Source organism: Mytilus californianus, unplaced genomic scaffold, assembly GCF_021869535.1.
Source record: "Mytilus californianus isolate M0D057914Y unplaced genomic scaffold, xbMytCali1.0.p SCAF_2, whole genome shotgun sequence".
Lineage (NCBI taxonomy): Eukaryota > Metazoa > Mollusca > Bivalvia > Mytilida > Mytilidae > Mytilus > Mytilus californianus.
This window is the reverse complement of record NW_026262668.1, coordinates 110,647,872-110,668,559: the sequence shown is the minus strand read 5'-3', so window position 1 is coordinate 110,668,559 and position 20,688 is coordinate 110,647,872. Positions and strand designations below refer to the sequence as shown.

The window sequence follows — 20,688 nt, the reverse complement described above, 5'->3', positions numbered from 1 at the left end:
AGTTTTTGTAGACGAAACGCGCGTCTGGCGTATCAAATTTTAACCTGGTATCTATGATGAGTTTATTTATTAGACATCTCTATCGATAATTTTTGAATAATAAAAAAATAAAAAAATATCGATTAAAACCAAAATGCTTTTTTTTTTCACATCAAATGTTTCTGTTCATGCATTTCCAAACAATATATCTGTGGGATTTTGCTTAAAGTTTGGGGTGTAGTGCGCGTTTGCTTGTCGCTTTTTAAAAGTATTTTAGAAAATGACATGTACTTTCAAATAGTATTCCACTATTTCTAAAACATTTTTTTATATGATGCTTTAGTAATATAATTGCATTATTACATTAGAAGCTTGTATTTGAAAATTATAGCAAATTATGTCCCTTTTAGTTGCGACCTCAAATGAACAAAATTAGTTTGGATATGAAAAATACTTTTTTATTTTCATTGCATGCATACGAGATTTATAGTATGATGCAGACTTTTAACACTTACATTCTTTACACTTAGGCGTTCCACCACTCCAACTTCCATATAGACAAATTAGATAGGGCGAGTGGTCCGTAATTCCGAGTAACTGATAACCATTCCTACATATATATTTAGCCCTGTTATTATGCTTCAATCCTTCAAATATCCTTAATCCATTATCAATATGTGGCGGTGGACCTTTACATGCAGCTGAAATGAACAGAGGCAATTAACAGCAAAAATAAATGTTGCCGGGTTTGGCCCATTTATTCTAGTAACTCACGAGCCAACCGTTGCAACTCTATATGCATTTGAACATTAAACATTAACTTCCATTTACATTTTTACGATAATTATGTTTTACCGTAAAAATCTATAAACGCAAAATGTTTGAAGACATAATAACGAAACTCTCTACATGTACTACACTACTTGATGCTGGTAGCGTAGAGAACGAAAAATATGACAACAATTTACCGTTCATCCTCTGTTTCGTGTTTATCGTCCCTTATACATTATTATTCAGTAAAAACTTACTCTGTACGAAAGTATTTGGCATAAAAAAAAGGTAGATAAAATTGGAAATTGATGATTATACCCCCTCTCCCAAGGAGGGGGTATACTGTTTTACCCACGTCTGTCCATATGTTTAACCGTCCACTGAAATTCCAGTCGCATATCTTTCGGGAAGTACAAATTAGAGCTTCCTGAAATGTGTTATTAAGCTTTTTTTTGAACATGTTATACAATGTGATGCGTTTTCAGATTCAACGCTCACCAACTTCCTGTTTATCGAATACTTATATAACCTAACATATGATGGTTATGTATGAAGTTTTTGTCACATTTTTTAAGGAACTACAAACAAGAGCTTCCTGAAATTTGTTATGAGGCTTCATGTGAACATGTTGTCTCATTGGCACTCATACCACATCTTCTTATATCTATGCTATACCGTTTGGTGCATTTTCACATTGCTCGCTCACACATTATTATACAAAATGACCATGTATGAAATTTTCGTAACATTTTTCTCAAGATCTACAAATCAGAACACTCTACATTTTGATATCAAAATTTGTGTGAGTATGGTTTGTCATGAGATGTGTTTTTACATCCTTCGCAATTCAACTTCCTGTTTATCGAATACCTTAAGCGGGGAGAATCATAAGTGAGCAATAGCTCACAGTTCCACTTGTTTCGTCATAATTATTTATTTATTTGTATCTTACCAGGTGTACATTTAGGTTGAGAAGTCCATGTCCCATTGTCACATCTCACGGGTCTATTGTCATCAGGAACTAATCCTTGTTTACACTGATAGTTTAAAACAGTCCCATGACGAGCCCAAACACCCTCTCGTTTGTCTGGTTGTCCATTCAAAGTTGCATCTGGTATACTAGGAATAAGACACTGTCCTGAAAAACATCTCATGAATTATAAAATATGAAAAAGCTTATTTCCTCTGTATGGCAAGATTTCAACCGTAGTTTTTGATGTGGTACTTGTCTCATAATCTGTGGATGTTCGTTTTGTGTTTTATGGAATATATTTTGTTTTTAAATCACACCTTATGTTGTTGACGTTTGTCTGTCTTTTGTAACCGCATGATTATATTTTCCTGCATGATTTAAGACTAATTTAAAGTTTTGTTTTTGAATGAATAACTTAAACCCCGGATGACCCGAGATCAATCGGCTTATATGACGGCATTGCACAATCGACTCTTATTACGGCATAACATAAGCGTTTGGAACTGTACGGGAAAATGCAAGAACGAAAACGCTGTTTATTGTATGTTTGCTTTTTTATTGACGTTTACCTCAAATCTCTTTTTATTCACATAATACTGTCCTTATAATTGGAAAAAATCATTCTAATGTTCTTATATTAATGTATACTATTTGCTTATATAACACCTTAAATTATTCATAAATAAAAATTAGATTTATTTATAGTGTAAAACACACCTAAGCATAGAGGTGGAGGATGTGACCAGGTCCCGTTTTCTAGACATGTTGTCTTAAGTGATGAACCTTCAAAATTCGTCCTAATGTCACAGCTGAAAAGTAATAATCAGAAAATTGAAACTGGTTTACAAATATAAAACTCAAGGAGACACCCGGAAAATCGCTGACATATTTATTGAATTATAAATACATAATATATTTTCAAAATGCTTTGTCAACTGATAAAGTATAAATACAGTTAGGAAGGGGTGAGCGCTCACAGACAAGTTTGACCCCAACACGGTTTCTATATACCTGTCCACATAGGGAGCCTGTAATTCAGTGGTTGCTGTCTGTCATATTTGTTTTTCGTTGATTTTTTTGTCGAAAATCAGGCCGTTTAAGAATAAGCGAGTATAACAGAAATACCGAACTGCAAGGCAAATTAAAAAAAAGGAGGTGTCCATAAAAACTGACAAAATTAAACACTATTTATCGACGGAACAACGAAAAAACAACTTCCATATCCTCACTTTGTACAGGCATTTTCCGAAGAAAATGATTGGTTTAAACTTGTTTTATAGCTACCTAAATCTCCTTCTTGTATGACAGTTATTTATAGTTCAGTTATATTGACAAAATAGTGTGAGCCACCTAAACAGACATAATAGGTTAATGTGACAATAATTTGGATCCAACAGCCAAATCTGTGTAAAAATACATCACAGATATACAACACAACTGAATAAAAAATTAAAACAAACATACAAATTAATCTAACAATGTTTTGGTATGTTGTTGTATATTGTTTCGAATCGAGAGTGCCATTTGGAAGTCATTTTCTTTCAAAATTATCCCCAAGATATAAAACTGAATACTGAAAACTACACCGTACATGGGTACAGAGACAGGGTTATTTATTAATCTAAACAGGAAGTTGATGAAGTGAACATCTCCGTATTTACTATTAAGGATTATAAAAGAAAATTATTTCTGTCAATTAACATGAATAAAAATATATTCTTTTATTTTTTGGCCGATTTCCTTATTTTTTCATATAAAAAAATTTCTTTATTCATGTCACCTACCCTTGACCTTATTTTTTATATTCTAGGACCTTTAACATTCATTCTCACACTGCATTTTAGGATATACTACATGTATAGGGTAGCAGGATCTGCTTTCCCTTCCAGATCACCTGAGATCACCCCCGGTTTTTTTGGTGGTGTTCGTGTTGCTTAGTCTTAAGTTTTCTATGTTGTGTTTTGTGAACTGTTGTTATTCATTTTGTCCAATTTTTATAATTTGCGATGGCATTGTCAGTTTGTTTTCAATATCCCTTTATAATCTTTCGTCATAATCGAATGCATACAGTGCACGATGAAGGATTAATAAAACACGATACCGATTTTACTGCGCACACAGTTTTTCTATAATACACCTTATCAGGTACGACCAAGACAAATAGTGCGAAAATTAAAAAATGTAAAACATTTTAAATAAGAAATGTCAAAAACAGTCTGCGAAAGAAAATGACATTGAGCAGTGCCAAATGTAACTATCGAATGGATTGTTGGCCGTATGTTTTGATAACTGATAGCAATATACGTATTTAGTTATGTTTTAATTATTGATTGATTGATTGTTGGTTGCTTAAACGTCCTTTTAATTATTGATAACAGAATCAATGTTAATACCGATAAACACAATATTCAAAAATCTTATTACAGTGTGAAATTCACAACCTTTTAGAATAATTTTATATAAATGATCGATAAGTTTATATGGATTTATATTTACGGGCTCTATAAACAACATCGCCGCAAAGTATAGGATATGATATCCAGTTTCTTATAATTTTGTACAGATACAACCAAACTTTCTAACCAAGTCTTTAAATCTATAAAAAATTTATAGTAAAGGTTTACCAGTGATACATATATTACGTTGTTTGAAGTCTATAATGTCACTACAGACACGGGCATAGCGAACGAGTTGGGATTCATATAAGAGTAAGTTCCCTTCGATAACAACAACATATCCTCAAGGTTACGGTAAGTGTTGTTGAATTCATCAATAAATGAAATTCAGGTAGATCTTTCCCGAACTTGGCCATAGACTGTGAATCATAACAATACAAGAACATGTCTGCTATTTAAGTGGCGCACTGAAGCCCATAGAAATACCTACAACCTATCGATAAACTTTACTGCCGAAACGTACAATCTTGTTGCCAAGAAGAAAATATACAACTTTAATCAAATTATCACAGTTCCACTTGTCCCGAAAAAATTGCCACCTACGTTTTAAAATAAAATATAATTTGAAAAATTCACAGCAAACACATAATTTTCAAATACCGGGAATTCATTTGTTTTGCAATCTATTCAAATTAAAATGATTTAAGTTTTTAGTTCGATTTGCTGTTCATATCCGCATATAATTTGATTCCGTTTGCTTCGTTTCCATATGATTAGAAATAAAATTACCTGTAGAAAATAACTGATCCAACGGAAGTTTTCTGACCTAAAAGATATCCGTTGTAAAAGGGTTTTGGCCATCCACAGTTGACTTCTGTCACAAAATAAACATAATTGTTAATGAATTAAAATATATATCCAAACCACTCTAAAATGCATTTATATTTTTATGAAAAAAAGAAAAAGGCTATAATAATGTCACCGTTGGTACGATATCTCTCAGCTTATTGCCACAGTTGAGATGAATACAAGCACGATTAATACAATTGAGAATGGAAACGGGGAATGTGTCAAAGAGACAACAACCCGACCTAAGAGCAGAAAACAGCTTAAAGCAACAAATGGTTCTTCAACACAGAGAGGAAATCCCGCACCCGGAGGCGGGCTTCAGCTGGTCCCTAAACAATAACAATGTAAAAATAAAGAGATGGGATGTAATTGCAAATGGAACAACGTTCTATCTTTAAGAAGGAACATATAAATGTTTCTAAAGCTTCTGTGAACTGTCTGATGTTATACATGGGATATCATGTTAGCTAGAAAATAGACACAACAAAATTGTGAAGGTCTTTACAACCTTAAAACTGTTTATTGTTAAACAGCCAGTTTTTGTCAAATTTGTCCGCCTGATATCCCAGCAGACAATTTTTCCGATTTTACATGTTGATGTTTATTAAATGTTCTTTACCAGAATAAACATAAAATAATTATCTTTTTCAAAAATTATTCATCAATAAATTATAAGGAATAACTATATTTTTTCATTTTTTCCCTACAGGTTGGCCATCATGTTGACTTATTTGTAGATCTGATTTTGTTTAACATCTTTGCTTTTTACATTTTTTCTCTATCGATGTAAGTTCCTATAAAAAATTGAAACAAATAGTTAAAAACGAAGGGCAATAGCTATCTTCCCATATTTCATTACAAAATTCAGTAATTTAGTTTTCATCCTATTCACACGATAATGCTACTGTATAATCCAAACAAAATATGTCAATAAACTGTACCTTTAGCTCGGTGACCTATTATTCATATTATGTTTTAAAAAAGCGCAATATATACCACATTTTGCCAAAGTATGAACAAAGACTGTCAATTTTCTTTATACACCATACTCCCTTAATGTACGTTTACAGTAAGATGTTCATTTTAGTTACATGGTGTAGATGGATTGATAATGTATAGACCATTTTTCCAGTATTAATTTGTATTAGTAAGATTTACTAAATATTCACGAATCATAAATGAAATACTGTAAAATTAAAAACATAACCTGAACATGTAACATCATCTCCACTCCACTGCCCGTTTTCTTGACATCGTCTTTCTACTGATCCCTTGTGTTTGAAACCTTTCATGCATTCAAAGCTTAAAACCGTGCCATAAGCATTTCCTGATCCAATAATTGTACCATAGCGAGGTAAACTGAGATGTGGACATTCAACAGCTGGAACATATAATAGATTTTGTAAGTGCAACAAAAATCAACATTCTATTATGTTTTTCCCCTATGCATATGATAAAATGGAAGAAACCTTGGTGCTACAAAAGGCATATCAAATGAAAAAAAAGTCCAATTAAATAATGATGAGATATCAATATATAAAAAAACACCCTTTAATTTTGATTATACCTGAGATCTACTATAAAGAGAAAAGCAATAAAATGATACATCATTACTGAATGAAAAACAAAAATTCTACGTTCAGTGTAGAAATTTCAATTTTCGAACATTTTAGTGCGGTATAGTTCGGAAATAGTAACATCTTCTATAATTTTGCCTGAAAATTCAGCAGAAATTGTACAACTGAATTAAAAAAAAAGATTGATGGCCGCTTGATTAACGTCCAGTGACAATTATTTCATGGAATCATTGATAAACCAACGTACGCATCAAAATTGGTTTGAAAAAGAAACAAATGTTTGTAAATTAAAAGCCTCATTTAACCAGTTACTTACTAGCCTTTGGATTCATTTTGGTATTTCATCTTGATATCACCAATTTTGATTTCTTTAGTAGCGTATTGAATATTTTCAAGTGAAAAGCAAACCCGAAATCGTACCTTATATTGTTTATAAAAATCCTTTTTTAATTGATAATTCCTTTTGCATTTGCCCAATAAATAATTGTTAAAGCAACATGTAACATAACATTTATGTTTTTTGCCTCAATTTAAACTCCCTATGCAATAACCTTTTTCATGGATTCACTTTCGCATATAAAATATAATCATTTTGTTTTATATTAAACAAAGACTCACTTAATCATTGTCATTTCTTAGTTATAATCTCGGACTTTGTTAAATGTGGATCAACAATTTACAGAACTTCTTTCAGAAAAAAATTGATAACATATTTCTCGTTTCCAACAATAAAATTTCAAAAACAAGAGAAAACGCATACAATTGAAATTGTATGTTATGTACAATCATTTCAGTCCCCAAAAACAGCAATGTTGTCCATTATGAAAAAAATGGACTGGGATTCCTTGTAACAAATTCTGATGGCATTTCCACCAAGATAGTTGAAAATGACATCATAAAGTTGGATTGTTTCGAAGCGTTTTCTAGACTGATCTGCATCCAGAATGCTGAAATCCCAAACATGGAAAGTCATGGATGAAGGAATAATTGTATACTTGAATGAAATAAACCGACTTTTGGAAACAAATTCGAACAAAATTCAGAGGATGATATTACCAAATCAAAAAACGAAGAAGGTGGAAAAAATTGTGGCTACGAGATATGGAATCAGGAGGAAGGCATATAGTCCATGTTTATGTGCTGCTGAATTTTTCTTAATAAATATGCAGAAAATATCAAGGTGACATAAACAACTCATAAGGCTAAGATAAACTGACAATGTCATGGCAAAAAAACGAAAAACAACGAAAAACATACAAATGGAAATTCATAGTCTGATGTCCTCAAGGCTCATATCTATCAAGAATTTATTCTGAATATAAAGTGGATATCATATGTCATTTGATTAAATTTTAATTAACTGGAACAAAATTCGTCTAGCTCTGTACATTTATTGTTTTACAAATTTAATACCGATATCTTAATCTACAAATGAATCAGTCATGATTTAAAAGTACATACGTCTTACTAGGTTGATTTGTTTTAGTTTGCTTGGTTTAGCGATGAACGACTGACGTTAGAGGTTCGTAAAATTAAGGAGAAAAGCCAAATAAAGTTATATCCCAAATGCTCGTGATTATCTTTTACTTGCAAATTCGAAATCAAAAGTACAAGAAAAAGATGACTAATGGTGACTTTAAATGTATGCACGAACAAAAAGTATTATTCCTGGCTCTATGTAAACATGTTTTTAGTAGAGGGACATTAAAATATTATCAACATTGATTAATTCCGATCGCATCCACAAAAAAAAAAAAGAATAATTAAATAAGATTTTAAAAGATTAATTAGAAGGAAATTAATTGTATACAGAAATTAAAAAAAGTGAATTTGAAGGGATATCAAAATGAACTGCTCATTTTAAGTAAAATTTAACATGTGGAATGTGGGAAATGGGATAAAGGTAATTGGAAAACAGCCTTCTAACAACAATAAACCCCCTCCACCACAAATAACCGAGTATGTTGGTCAACATATTGTCTGCAAGGTTGGAAAGGTTCAAGCCACGTTTGAATTTCTGCGTCGATCCTAGTATCAAACATGTGAATGTGTTTAACTGGAAATCTTGAACATTTGTTAATCACTATCAATTTCTTCTAATAAACAAAATCATTTAGAAATGACAAATATTATTTGATTTTAGTGAGAGTAGCAATGAGGATAAAATTATCCCTTGTAAAACCATAACCAAATTAGTCCAAAAAAAAGGTTATGTTAAGACCACTTTCATTCGAAATTTTAATGATAGACACGTATTAATACTTATGTAATTATTCGTTTGAAAAACACTAAGTTGAAATTCATTTGTACATGTTGAATAATTTTATTCTGAAGCATTGTTCATAATATAACCACTCATATTATACTATACGCATTGCTATACGACGTGTCTCGGTATTTTGTACATCCAACATTCATGTATTTATTTTTGATGTTTCTGTTATGGTTTCGGTTGGATAATGTGTTATGTCGTATCGTTTGTAGTCCAAATAGTTATAAAATTGCCTTTCAATACCATCATTGACATGAAAATTGTTTTGACTGGTATTGTGAAAATAATTGTATAAAGTTCGAGATTGCATGTTTGTTACGTAAGTGCGTCACTGTTTGTGATGTCCTGTTGTGTCTGTCGTTGATGGAAGATGTTCATTGTTGTTCTGCGGTTTGTATGTTGTGTCGACTATTATATTTGTTTGTGCGTTTCTCTTTGATGAGTGTTCTTGCGTGTGTTTGTGCTGTATTTCTGTCACGTAGTGTTGCCATTTCAGCGATATTTTTTAACATTGTCATATAAGCGGGAGGTTTGGCTAGCCATAAAACCAGGTTCAATCCACCATTTTTTCTTAAAATGTCCTGTACCAAGTCAGGAATATGGCAGTTGTTATCAAATAGTTCGTTTCTATGTATGTTGGCGTTTGTTTTTGTTGAAATTTAGTGTTCCTGTTGTTCCTTTGTTTTCCTCTTATAGTTGATGTGTTTACCTCGGTTTTAGTTTGTAACTATGATTTGTTTTCTCTCAATCGATTTATGACTTTTAAACACCGATATACTACTGTTGCCTTTATTCATAGCTTGTTTAAATACTGCCAAGCAAATACAATTACATCAACGTTTATCATTTCAAGTTAGATGCTTACCTACTTCCATAAATGTCGTTTCGTCCAGATGAATGGACTTTGTCCAATCTTAAATAACATTAATTACATATGTATATTTTCAAACGTGTTATAATAATAACTTTCATTAGTCCTTGGGTACATAATAAATAGTTTCATATTTATAGAAATTTATTCAGTGTGATATAATATTTATAAACGCATTCACTCGATGTGTTAACGATTTTTTTACAGAATAAAGTGAAAACAAATCGGCGCATAGAATATGTGGTGGACTGGTTAGATCATTGGAAATCAAATCATAGGCGATAGAACTCCAAGGTTCAGTTATTGATACAGGTTTATTTAAGAATAATTCGGTTTACTATTTCCTAATATTAGATTTAGGAAAAATATGAAAAATTTTAAAGTTTAATGTTGCGTAAAAAAGGTCCAAATATATTAGAAAAATAAAACAAAAATCTACTATGATATTCAGATGTTATTTCTTGATCGTTACAATGCGACTATCCAAGTTTCATTACATTTCGTGAAGGTTTAACAAAGTCATTTATTTCAATTAATAAACTATGAACGTTCATTGTACGGATTTCATTTGTGCTCCAATCGCACAACACCTCATGATGATGCCGGGAAATACCGACTTAAATCGACAGTAAGCAAGTTTAAGGTCACTATCCCTTATGAGTTGATCGATACAATGTCTGTGTCTCTGTCCTCTTTAGATATGTTTTATCACGGTCATAGGTCTTAAGACACCAGAAGAATCGTCTGATCCGTAAATTGATCAATTGTGTCCTGTTCCCTGCTTTGACATTTTTAAATGAGTGTTAATTCGTATAAATAGTAAAAGACGCCTATTTATATGACAAAATATTTTGGAACTTTTGGCCCTCGATTCTTTTTAACTTTGTATTTTATATGTCCTTTTAGCTTTTTTGATTCGAGCGTCACTGATGAGTCTTTTGTATACGAATCACGTCAGGCGTACAAAATTATAAGCCTGGTATCATTGATGAAATTTTTTCACCACCACTTGGTCGATGCCACTGCCGGAAGAGATTACCTCCCCGCGGGTATCACGAGCCCAGTAGTGAGCACTTCTGTGTTGTCATGAATTATCATTGATGTTGTCATATTCAACAATTAACTGTTTACAAAACTTAGAATTGTTCGAAATATTAAGGATTTTCTACCCAAGAAATAGATTACCTTAGCTGTATTGGGCAAATCTTTCGGAATTTTTGGCACTAGGTGCTCTTCGTATTTTTTCGCCGTTTAACTTTTTGATTCGAGCGTCACTGATGAGTCTTTTGTACACGAAAGGCGCTTCTGGCGTTCAAAATCGTAAGGCTGGTATCTTCGATGAGTTTTTTTACTCGATGCAGTCTTAATCGATTTGTTTTGAGTTGAAATTGAAATATTAACCCTTTTATCCAGTATTTGACTAGTTTTTCTAAAGAACTATTATTTGTTGACCTTAAGGGACAACACAGAGAGATTTTATATTTGAATGTAAATTCAACAATAAACACCAATGGTTTATCCAGAAATGGGGAAAACAGCATCTTACCAAAAAACTAAATTAAGTCTATTTAATAGAAAAACAAAGGATATGGGTATCCATAAAATTGAGAATGGAAATGGGGAATATGTCAAAGAGACAACAACCCGACCAAAGAGCAGACAAAAGCCGAGGGCCACAAATGGGTCCCATCCCTGACACGAAATCCATCCATGACACAAAATCAGTACATGCACAGGAAAAACAACCATAAAAAGCAAAGGAACAGCGCTTTTATTGCTGGTCGCCATCTTAAGTCACAGTTATAGTTTCCTTGTTTTAGAATATGGAAAAATTATGACTCCGCCTTTAGAATAGAATACAAATTATATATATATAATTACTCTAAATGCCAGCACAACAATGTTAAATCTGCAAATTTGCGGAAGCAAATTATTGTTCTTCTTTCGCTGGGATTCGAACTCATGGTGCATGAGTTCGAATCCCGGCGAGGGAAGAACAAAAATTAGCTTCCGCAAATTCGCAGATTTAACATTGTTGTGCTGATATTTAGAGTAATTATGAATATAATATGTGTTTTCAGACTTGTATCACCATCACTGGTGATCCGATGGTATCACCATCACTGGTGATCCGATGGATAAAATCTGTCGTAGAGTTGCCACTGGTTCAGACGTACTTATAATATTATTATTTCTGTGACTGCATCCTACATTAATTTGTAAGATCCTCTACGATAGATAATTCAGCTGACCTGTATTATTCCATCTTCATGGCTTATATATCATGTACTGTCTTACGACGCTAGATAAAAACTGACGAGGAAAGGTAACACCCGGCCACCAAAAGCTTGATTTTTGTCGAGCCTAGGTGGTCGAGTTATCTAGCGCATCGGGCATAGTGCAAGGCGATTTGGTGCAACGATATCTCAGTAGCATGAGTTAGAATCCCGGCCAGGGAAGAACAAAAAATTTGCTTCCGCAAATTTACAGATCTAACATTGTTGGGCTGTTATTTAGACGAATTATGTATAGAGAATGTGTTTTCAGTATGTATCAATCCGATGGATAAAATCTGTCGTCGAGTTGTCAATGATTCTGACGTACTAATATATTTTTAGCCACAGCTGTTGTGTCGTCGTATATAAACCCTATTTTGACTTTTTAAGCAACGAAAATGATGATTTGAAAAATAAACTTATCAATTCGTTAAATCACTCAGTTCCTTTTACATGTGAAATGATTCAACGTTTAACTATGCTTCACTGTTTATATTAGTCATCAACATTATTACATAATTGCATCGTGAAAATTATAAAAAAAAGTCAATGTCATGTCGTATCTACCATTGAGGCATATAAGTCAATGTCATGTCGTATCTACCATTAAGGCATATAAGTCAATGTCATGTCGTATCTACCATTAAGGCATATAAGTCAATGTCATGTCGTATCTACCATTAAGGCATATAAGTCAATGTCATGTCGTATCTACCATTAAGGCATATAAGTCAATGTCATGTCGTATCTACCATTGAGGCATATAAGTCAATGTCATGTCGTATCTACCATTAAGGCATATAAGTCACTCGTTTCTTTTCATTTTACGACTAAAACACTTTGAATATATCAAATCTTTCTTTGGATTAATTCTGTTTGAAAAGTTTACATATATTAATTACTGGAAGATCATATATGATAAATGTTTTACCTAGATAATCCTTCAGTTTGTGCATCATATTCTTATCGAAATATAGCTTCTGCTTTTTCTATCTTCTAAAGTATGTATTGAGTAAATAGAGAGCGGAAGATACCAAAAGGATATTCAAACTCATAAGTCAAAGATAAACTGACAAGGCCATGGCAAAAAACAAAAAAAATCAACTCACAGGATAGCCTTAAACTGAGACTTTTCTATGTCAAAGATGTATCAGTAATTCGACCTTAGACTCTAATAAAGATCAACAATTAATGCGTCAATATTGAGACCTTATGTCATTCATACTGCTAGGTTCCGAGTTATGGCCGCAAATGACATTTTTCAAGCCTTTGATAGTGATTAACTCCCTTACGAAAGGATAATAGATTTTTTGGTCAAACACAAAACAAACAATTTTGCCTTGATGTCCTTAGCATGTCCCAGTTACTCCTTTCTACATTATATATTTCGAATTCAACCCATTACAATGTCCAAGGTCAAGAAGACAGGAAGAGATTCTATTCCATCCAAGTCCCTCAAAGTTTTTGATGAATGTTTTCTTACAAAAAAAAAAAACATCAAAAACTTTGACAGAGAAAACTTGTACAAGAAAAGTTTGATAGCGACAACGGGCCTTAAAAATTATCTGCACTCAAACACTTCATCATTGCTGCGTATTTTCTCAATAGATAACAAAAAGAGGTTGTGCCCAATTCCCCGGGATTTGTTCAACCCAGAGCCATTTAAAAAAAGTCTTACAATATTTGCTTGAATTCACATTATCACAGCTACATGAGTGTATTATGATATTCTTATAATATTATGACTTTTTCTCTATAGAAGACCAAGTAAAATACACCGAAACAAAATGTATAAGATGAATATTCTTAAACAAAACCTAACTTCTGTAGGAAGTAAATCTATTTATTATCTATCGAATAAAAAATATTTCATTTTTGTTACAGACATCCTTTGATGCCAAATTTTACAAAATCATTTAAAATTTTCAATTTTGTATCAAAATGCCTTAAATGGGCAACATGTAGCGCTGAATTACATTCTAATTTAGTGGAAACTGTTTGGTGTTTGCTTTAATCCGCTAGACCCTACGAGTGAAACTAATACAGGAGAAATGGGCTCTACCTCTCTACCTCTGTCATGTTTTGAAAATTTGTGTTCGTTATCTGACAATTTCTTCTGAAGTATCTCATTCTGCTCTTCCAAATTTAATTCACCTTACCTTCTGAAACTCACTTAAACTATGTTGAGAGCACTTTGACAAATTGTGCCTGAAAGCAAACTCACGGATACATTGTAACAAGAATTTTGTTTTGACAAGTTTTGATTAAAATATATTTTATGACAAAGTAAATTAAAACTAATTATGTATCATGTCTTCAAAATTATTCATTTAGTATAATCCAGGATCCTCCAATGTATACGAGGAGAAAATACGGATCCGACTGAATTCCAATGTATACTTCAACAATAACAAATGTCTTGGCATTATATTAGGACGAAATACAAATTTTATAAACTTATTGACCATTGATTATACTTACGAATACATTCAGGCACTAGTCCTTCCCATATCCCATCAGCTTCGCATGTTAATATTATATCACCATGAAGTTTGTACCCTTGTTTACAGTTATATTTAACTTGATTTTTGTACTCAAACATATGCCCTTCTCTCCATCCATCCTTTATATCAACAGGGAAACCACAATTCACAGCTACAATCATAAAACAGAACTTTACTTTAATGTAAAAATATAAAAATTCCTAATTTTCTCTTACTCGCCAATGAATACCCCTATCACGAAATAGAATTTCCTTCATAATATAATTTCCAAATGGAATAAATTTTCTGGAATTATAGTACATTCATCAAAACAAATGTTTTATCAGCCGTAATTCATGATATCAGCGCGATGGCATAAGGCTCGAGACTCATATTGACGGAGGGCTGATATTAAATTTGATATACAAACATGTCATGTCATGATCTTTTTACTATATTCTACCATTTAAAAAATAACAGTGTAAATACATGTGAAAGAGCCATAAAGATCAAACTATTTCCCCCATTAAGTTCTGTTTAAGAATGCCTTTAATACACGGCACGAACATATCATTGTGAAACCTCTAAATTGAAAGAGTTTGATCCAAGTATTCATTAATGTATGCAATCATTTTTTGGAGACAGATCAAAATAAGCAATTATTTCTGGATAGTATCCGTATATGATGTATTATCTTATATTATTATCCAGTATTGGGATATGTATTTTCATTACTAGGAGTTTAATTTTTTGTACAGCCAAATTAATCAATGAATGACTGTTTTTTTTTCCGAAGCAAAATTTAAAATTCACATTGAACTCCATAGAGAACAATAGCTATTATACAATGAATGTGACAAAGAGACAAATACCCGACCAAAGAGCAGAAAACAGCCATCAATGGGTCTTCAACACAGCATAATAAAATCCATCATCCGGAGACGGGCTTCATCTGGTCCCTAAACAATAATGTATACTAGTGGACGAAATGGACGCCACACTTAACTCCGAAAACAAACAAATAAAACAAAATTAAGAAAAAAAAAACACAAGACTTACAACGGTTATAGGTTGACTGTATAACTTGGGACAGGCTTACAAATGCGGCGGGCTTAAATATGTTTTGTGAGATCTCAACCTTCCCCTTCCCCTATACCTCTAGCCAATGTGAAATAAACAAATACACAGTAAAACGCACGGTAAACTCAGTTCAAAAGCAGTCCGAGTTCGATGTTAGAATAGTTAACAGAAGAAACTAAGCAAATTGACAATGCTAAACATACATTAACAAAGGACTACTAGCAGTTAATGACATGCTAGCTCCAGACTTTAATTGAACAGATTGAAAGATAATGTCTCCATTATATGAAAACTAACCACTATCCCTTCCGTTAGGTGTTTAGTATCATGCCATAATAAATTATACGAGAAGAACATAACCAAAAAAAAGTGAATCAATATGAAATGTGTGTATTTCTAATACAAAGACCCTAAAAGTGAATCAATATTAGATGTGTTTTTTTTTCAATACAAAGACCCTAAGAGTGAATCAATGTCAAGTGTGTTTTTTCCGATACAAAGACCCTATGAGTGAATCAATATTAATTCCAAAAAATGCCGTCTTTAATGACTTGACAACAGTATCGTAACTATTTCCCTTGTGAATAAGTCTGTTTAAAGGTTTGGTTAGCTTTTGAGATGAATATTTTCAATTGGACAGTACAATTTCCAACAATTTAAAAGGACATGTAAACTTGAATTGATTCTAAGGAAAGTTTGATTGCATTCGCAATAATATCAAGGTGACTTATGGTTAGCTAGGTCCGGGTCTTAATTGTTTTAAGTTCAACATTTCTCTCGTTCGAAAGGAAAGCGGGAAAATATTGTATTGACATTATGGGTAATATGCGTATGGTCCAATCACTGGGGTTGATTTAGATGCGGGTATGTAGGCATGTTCGATTTGTTTATCATTTTCTAGCCGCCGCTCGTACAGGGAAGACTTCAAAATGGACGCCAATCTCATAGCCAGAAGGCATTTCCGAGTCGCAGTTAGCCAAAATTGACGAGACCATGACAGAGACCTTCAAGTCTCGAAGAACAATATAAACACAACAAGAAGGTCTTAGTGAAAGTTCAGGAAGCAAACAACTAGTTGGAATCAGACAAATTTGACCAATGACAGCATCCAAACCACAAAAAGAAAGATTTCAGAAGTTTTGGAACTAATTAAATCAAGACAAAAGCTTATTAAGTTAGCAGATTTTTCAGACGTAGGATGACGGTTTTCGACAAATACACCACAAATCCATTAGCAGAGGATTCCGAAGATGAAAAAAAAAGAATATACAAGGCACAGAGTAGAGCCGATTCAAAATTAAAGAAAGTGAAGGCTAAACGCAGAACCGATTTAAGGCCAACACCTTACAAGGCCAGAAAGATGTTGCAATTGTAATGAAACTGTTCATTGGAGGAGAGAGTGTCCACATGCGACGGTAGACCATAAAAACAAGATAAGTCCTAATACGTTATACAAAACGGGTACGTGATTCCTTTTTTCATTTTTCAAAAGAGAATTATGTTAGAAAATAACGGCGCGTGACTATCAGATTTTTGTGTCGGAAAAGATCGACAAGTTGTTGAAAAAAGGGTGCAATTACAGCGTTAACGAACAACCACATGTTATAAACCCTCTAACAGTAGCTAATAATGGTTCAAAACTAAGATTTGTGTTGGACGCGAGACATATAAATCCACATTTTTTTTAAATTACGTCACAAAATCGATGATGCCATTACAGCTAGACAAATGTTTAACAGACAAGATTACATTTTTTCATATGATTTGAAAGTTGCATACTCACTTAAGTAGTTCGAGAAGTCGTAAAACATTGGAGAAGAAGAGGGTTGAAAATAGTTATGTATTTAGACGATGGTTTAGGGGTAGGTGCTACTTATTCAGATGCATTAAACGCTAGTGATACAATCAGGAATTATTTAAAAGATTCAGGGTTCAAAAAAGTGTAATTGGGCACCTACACAAAAACTGGAGTGGTTGGGTTTTTGTTGGTGTATGGAAGACGGTGTACTGACAGTCAACGCTAAAAGGTTGAACAAGTTAAAAGAGTCTTTGAGTGATCTGTTACAACAATACGAAAAGGGAATGATATATTTCAAAGTAAGGTCACTTGCTAGTATTGTTTGACAGATCATTTCAACACAAGCTGTTTCAGGGGATATTGCACATTAAAGAACAAGATTTATGTATGATTGCATACTTACAAGAGAAGGCTGGAATTCCAGCGTGATATTCAGTTCGGAAGCTGGAAACGGAATGTAGGTTTTGGTTAGATAATATAGACCAAATAAACGAGATAGGATCTCAGTTATGTCAGTTGACATACAACGAAGCACAAGACTATCTCGTCTTTTGTGACGCCTCAGAAACAGGTTTCGGGAGTCATTTGACCACAGGTTCAGAGAACGAACCGATAGAGATATACGGAAGTTGGTCTTCCACTGAAAAAGAAAAAACCTCTACACGGAGAGCACTTGAATCAGTAAAAAGGGTTATAAAAACAGTATTATCATATTGCACGGTCTGACAATAAGAGTTTACGGAGACAATAAAAATATGCCACATATTATGAAAGTTGGTAGTAAGAAAAAAGAATTATGTCTGTTCATAATATTTGTCACGATAACAAAATCAAACTAAACTTAGTATGAATACCACGTGAGCATAATGATAAGGCAGACAGTCTGGGTAGGAAATCAGATTTTGATGATTGGGAAATCGACGATTGAATTTTCGTGTATCTGAATAAGTTATGGGGTCCATATACTTTTGATCGCTTTGCACAAAATTACAATACAAAAAGCGAGAATTTCAATTCAGAGTCTTGGTACACAGGTACATCAGGCATTAATGCTTTTCCTGTGCCATGGAGTGGCGAGAACAATTGGTTAGTTCTATCACCTCGGTTGGTCCTACAGACCATTAACAAAATGATACACGATAAAGGTAGCTATACTTTGATTGTACCTGAGTGGACATCTGCAGTTCATTGGCCTATGCTACTGGACGAAGTAGGTAAGTTTAAAGCTTTCATAAGAGATTACAGGTTTTTTCGAGATGAGAGTCTCATAAAACGAGGTAGGGGTCAAAATGGTATATTTGGCTCACAGTTCTTAAAATTCAGATTCATTAAATAAAAAACATACTAGTAGATATTTATATTTGCATTTTCTTAACAGGCATCAGTTTAGATCGGCATGTAAAGGACGCAATAAAGGACAGTGGAGTAGAAACAGGAAGCCATTTGTACAGTCTATATCCAAAGATGTGTGGATTATTATTGAACAGTAAAAGTGACAGTACCTGTTAAGTCGTATTTCTACGCTTTTAGAAGGTGGGAAAAATTCATTACTGAACACTGACAAGATTCTTTACCTGCCCAACCGGTACACGTTGCTTTATATTTAACAAATTTATATGGTATAAAATGGGCACATGAAGTGAGTGGGTTACCAGATCTTACTATAAACTCTTTTGTTACTTCCATCGTGGAAGCTTCTAAACGAAACACAACTAAAAACTCTAACAAAAAAGATCCGGTTTTAGCAGATACATCAAAAGAAACTATGTACAAATTTTAAAGATTCAGCTGATTTGCTCATAATCAGAGATTTTACAATGACGTTACTAAGTTTTTCTGATTTTCTGAGGTATGACGAACTTAGTTCATTATGTTTTAAAGGGGCATTAGCAACGACATATAGAAAAAATAAAATATGATTTTTTTTTGTTCAATCATTAATGAAAGTGAAATGGGGAAATAATAATACGCTTTTAGCAGCCAGTTTGGTTCAGTTTTGTCAAAATAAGTAAAGAAACATCGTTAATAAATTATTCACTTGCAAGTGAATAATTCGACCTCAGTAAATCCGTATTCATGTGAACTTCAATTGAACCCCTTAGCTAGAGATGGATTACGCATGAACTAGGCTATTAACAGGAAAAGAATGTCAACATTGGGATGAAACAAGGGTAAACCATTTGGTTGACTGATTCGACCTACTAAAACTCATTCTTATACAGGTAAAAACGATTATTAACATATTGTTTTAACCTATAATATTTAATCAAACAGACCTAGAAAAATCCAATTGCAAGAGTTCGCTATCTATTTATATCTATGTTTATGTTTTTATCGGGTTGTTTGACCGTCGGCAGTCTTCAGAAGGTCACCTCGGTGGTTAATTAGATGGCGTCTGGACTAAAATACATACGAAATACGGATACATATTATGATCGAGTTTATGCATCGTAAATTGTTTATTTTAGACTTTTTTTTAACATGAATGCCCCTTTAAAGACGTCGTTATACATTACAATTTTTTGATTTTGCATATAAACAAAAGTAAAACCGATTAGTATCGTAAAGGAAACGAAATTCTCATTTCAAAAGGTTCATCCATAGCTTGTCCGTATGTTATGTTCATTAGATATTTAGAATTGGCTAATTTTGATTTTGTCTCAGATAAATTTCTATTTAGGCCTATTTGCAGATTGGGCAAAAACTGTAAACTTATAGATAAAGATATTGGATTCTGGCCCCGTTTTGTGTAATTTCTTTCAAATTTTAGTTTGTGTTGTTTGTTTATAGGCAAACACTCTGTGTTTTGGTTAGATATATTTCTATTTGTATCCATCTGATGAGTTAAGACTTTTTCAACTAACTTTTATAGTTAAACTTTGTTCTTATGTTGTACTGTTACACCAATGTCACATGTTGGGGGAGGGTTGGCGCCTTCAAACTAGTTTAATCCCGCTACATTCTGTATGTTCCTGTCCCAAGTCAGGAGCCTGTAATTCAGTGGTTGTCGTGTGTTGCTGTGTATCATATTTGTTTTTCGTTCATTATTTTGTACATAAATTAGGCCGTTAGTTTTCTCGTTTGAATTGTTTTACATTTGTCACTTCGGGGCCTTTTATAGCTGACTATGCGGTATGGGTTTTGCTCGTTGTTAATGTCCGTACGGTGACCTATAGTTGTTGATTTATGTGTCATTTGGTCTCTTGTGGAGAGTTGTCCCATTTGCAATCATAACACATGTTCTTATTTCTATATATAGATAATATAGATAATACTAATATTTTCTCACGGTTCGAAAGTCAAGCGGGAAAATATGGTCCAATCAGAGGGGTTGATTTAGATCCGGGTATGTAGGCATGTTCG

The 20,688-nt window shown here is 33.0% G+C and overlaps 2 protein-coding genes across 7 annotated transcripts in view; one reads left to right on the top strand and one right to left on the bottom strand.

Annotated features, from left to right (window-relative positions):
* The window catches only part of LOC127728572 (uncharacterized), an 879,051-nt gene that overhangs the window by 430,505 nt on the left and 427,858 nt on the right, over window positions 1-20,688 (top strand). The window lies entirely within an intron of this gene.
* The window catches only part of LOC127728581 (protein lev-9-like), a 46,608-nt gene that overhangs the window by 1,878 nt on the left and 24,042 nt on the right, over window positions 1-20,688 (bottom strand). Inside the window, exons 7-12 of the mRNA XM_052236098.1 lie at window positions 14,446-14,619; window positions 6,176-6,349; window positions 4,909-4,993; window positions 2,441-2,532; window positions 1,703-1,888; window positions 495-680 (exon numbers count right to left, since the gene is read on the bottom strand). Coding sequence (XP_052092058.1) covers window positions 495-680; window positions 1,703-1,888; window positions 2,441-2,532; window positions 4,909-4,993; window positions 6,176-6,349; window positions 14,446-14,619 — 897 coding nt within the window. The remainder of the gene's footprint in view (window positions 1-494; window positions 681-1,702; window positions 1,889-2,440; window positions 2,533-4,908; window positions 4,994-6,175; window positions 6,350-14,445; window positions 14,620-20,688) is intronic.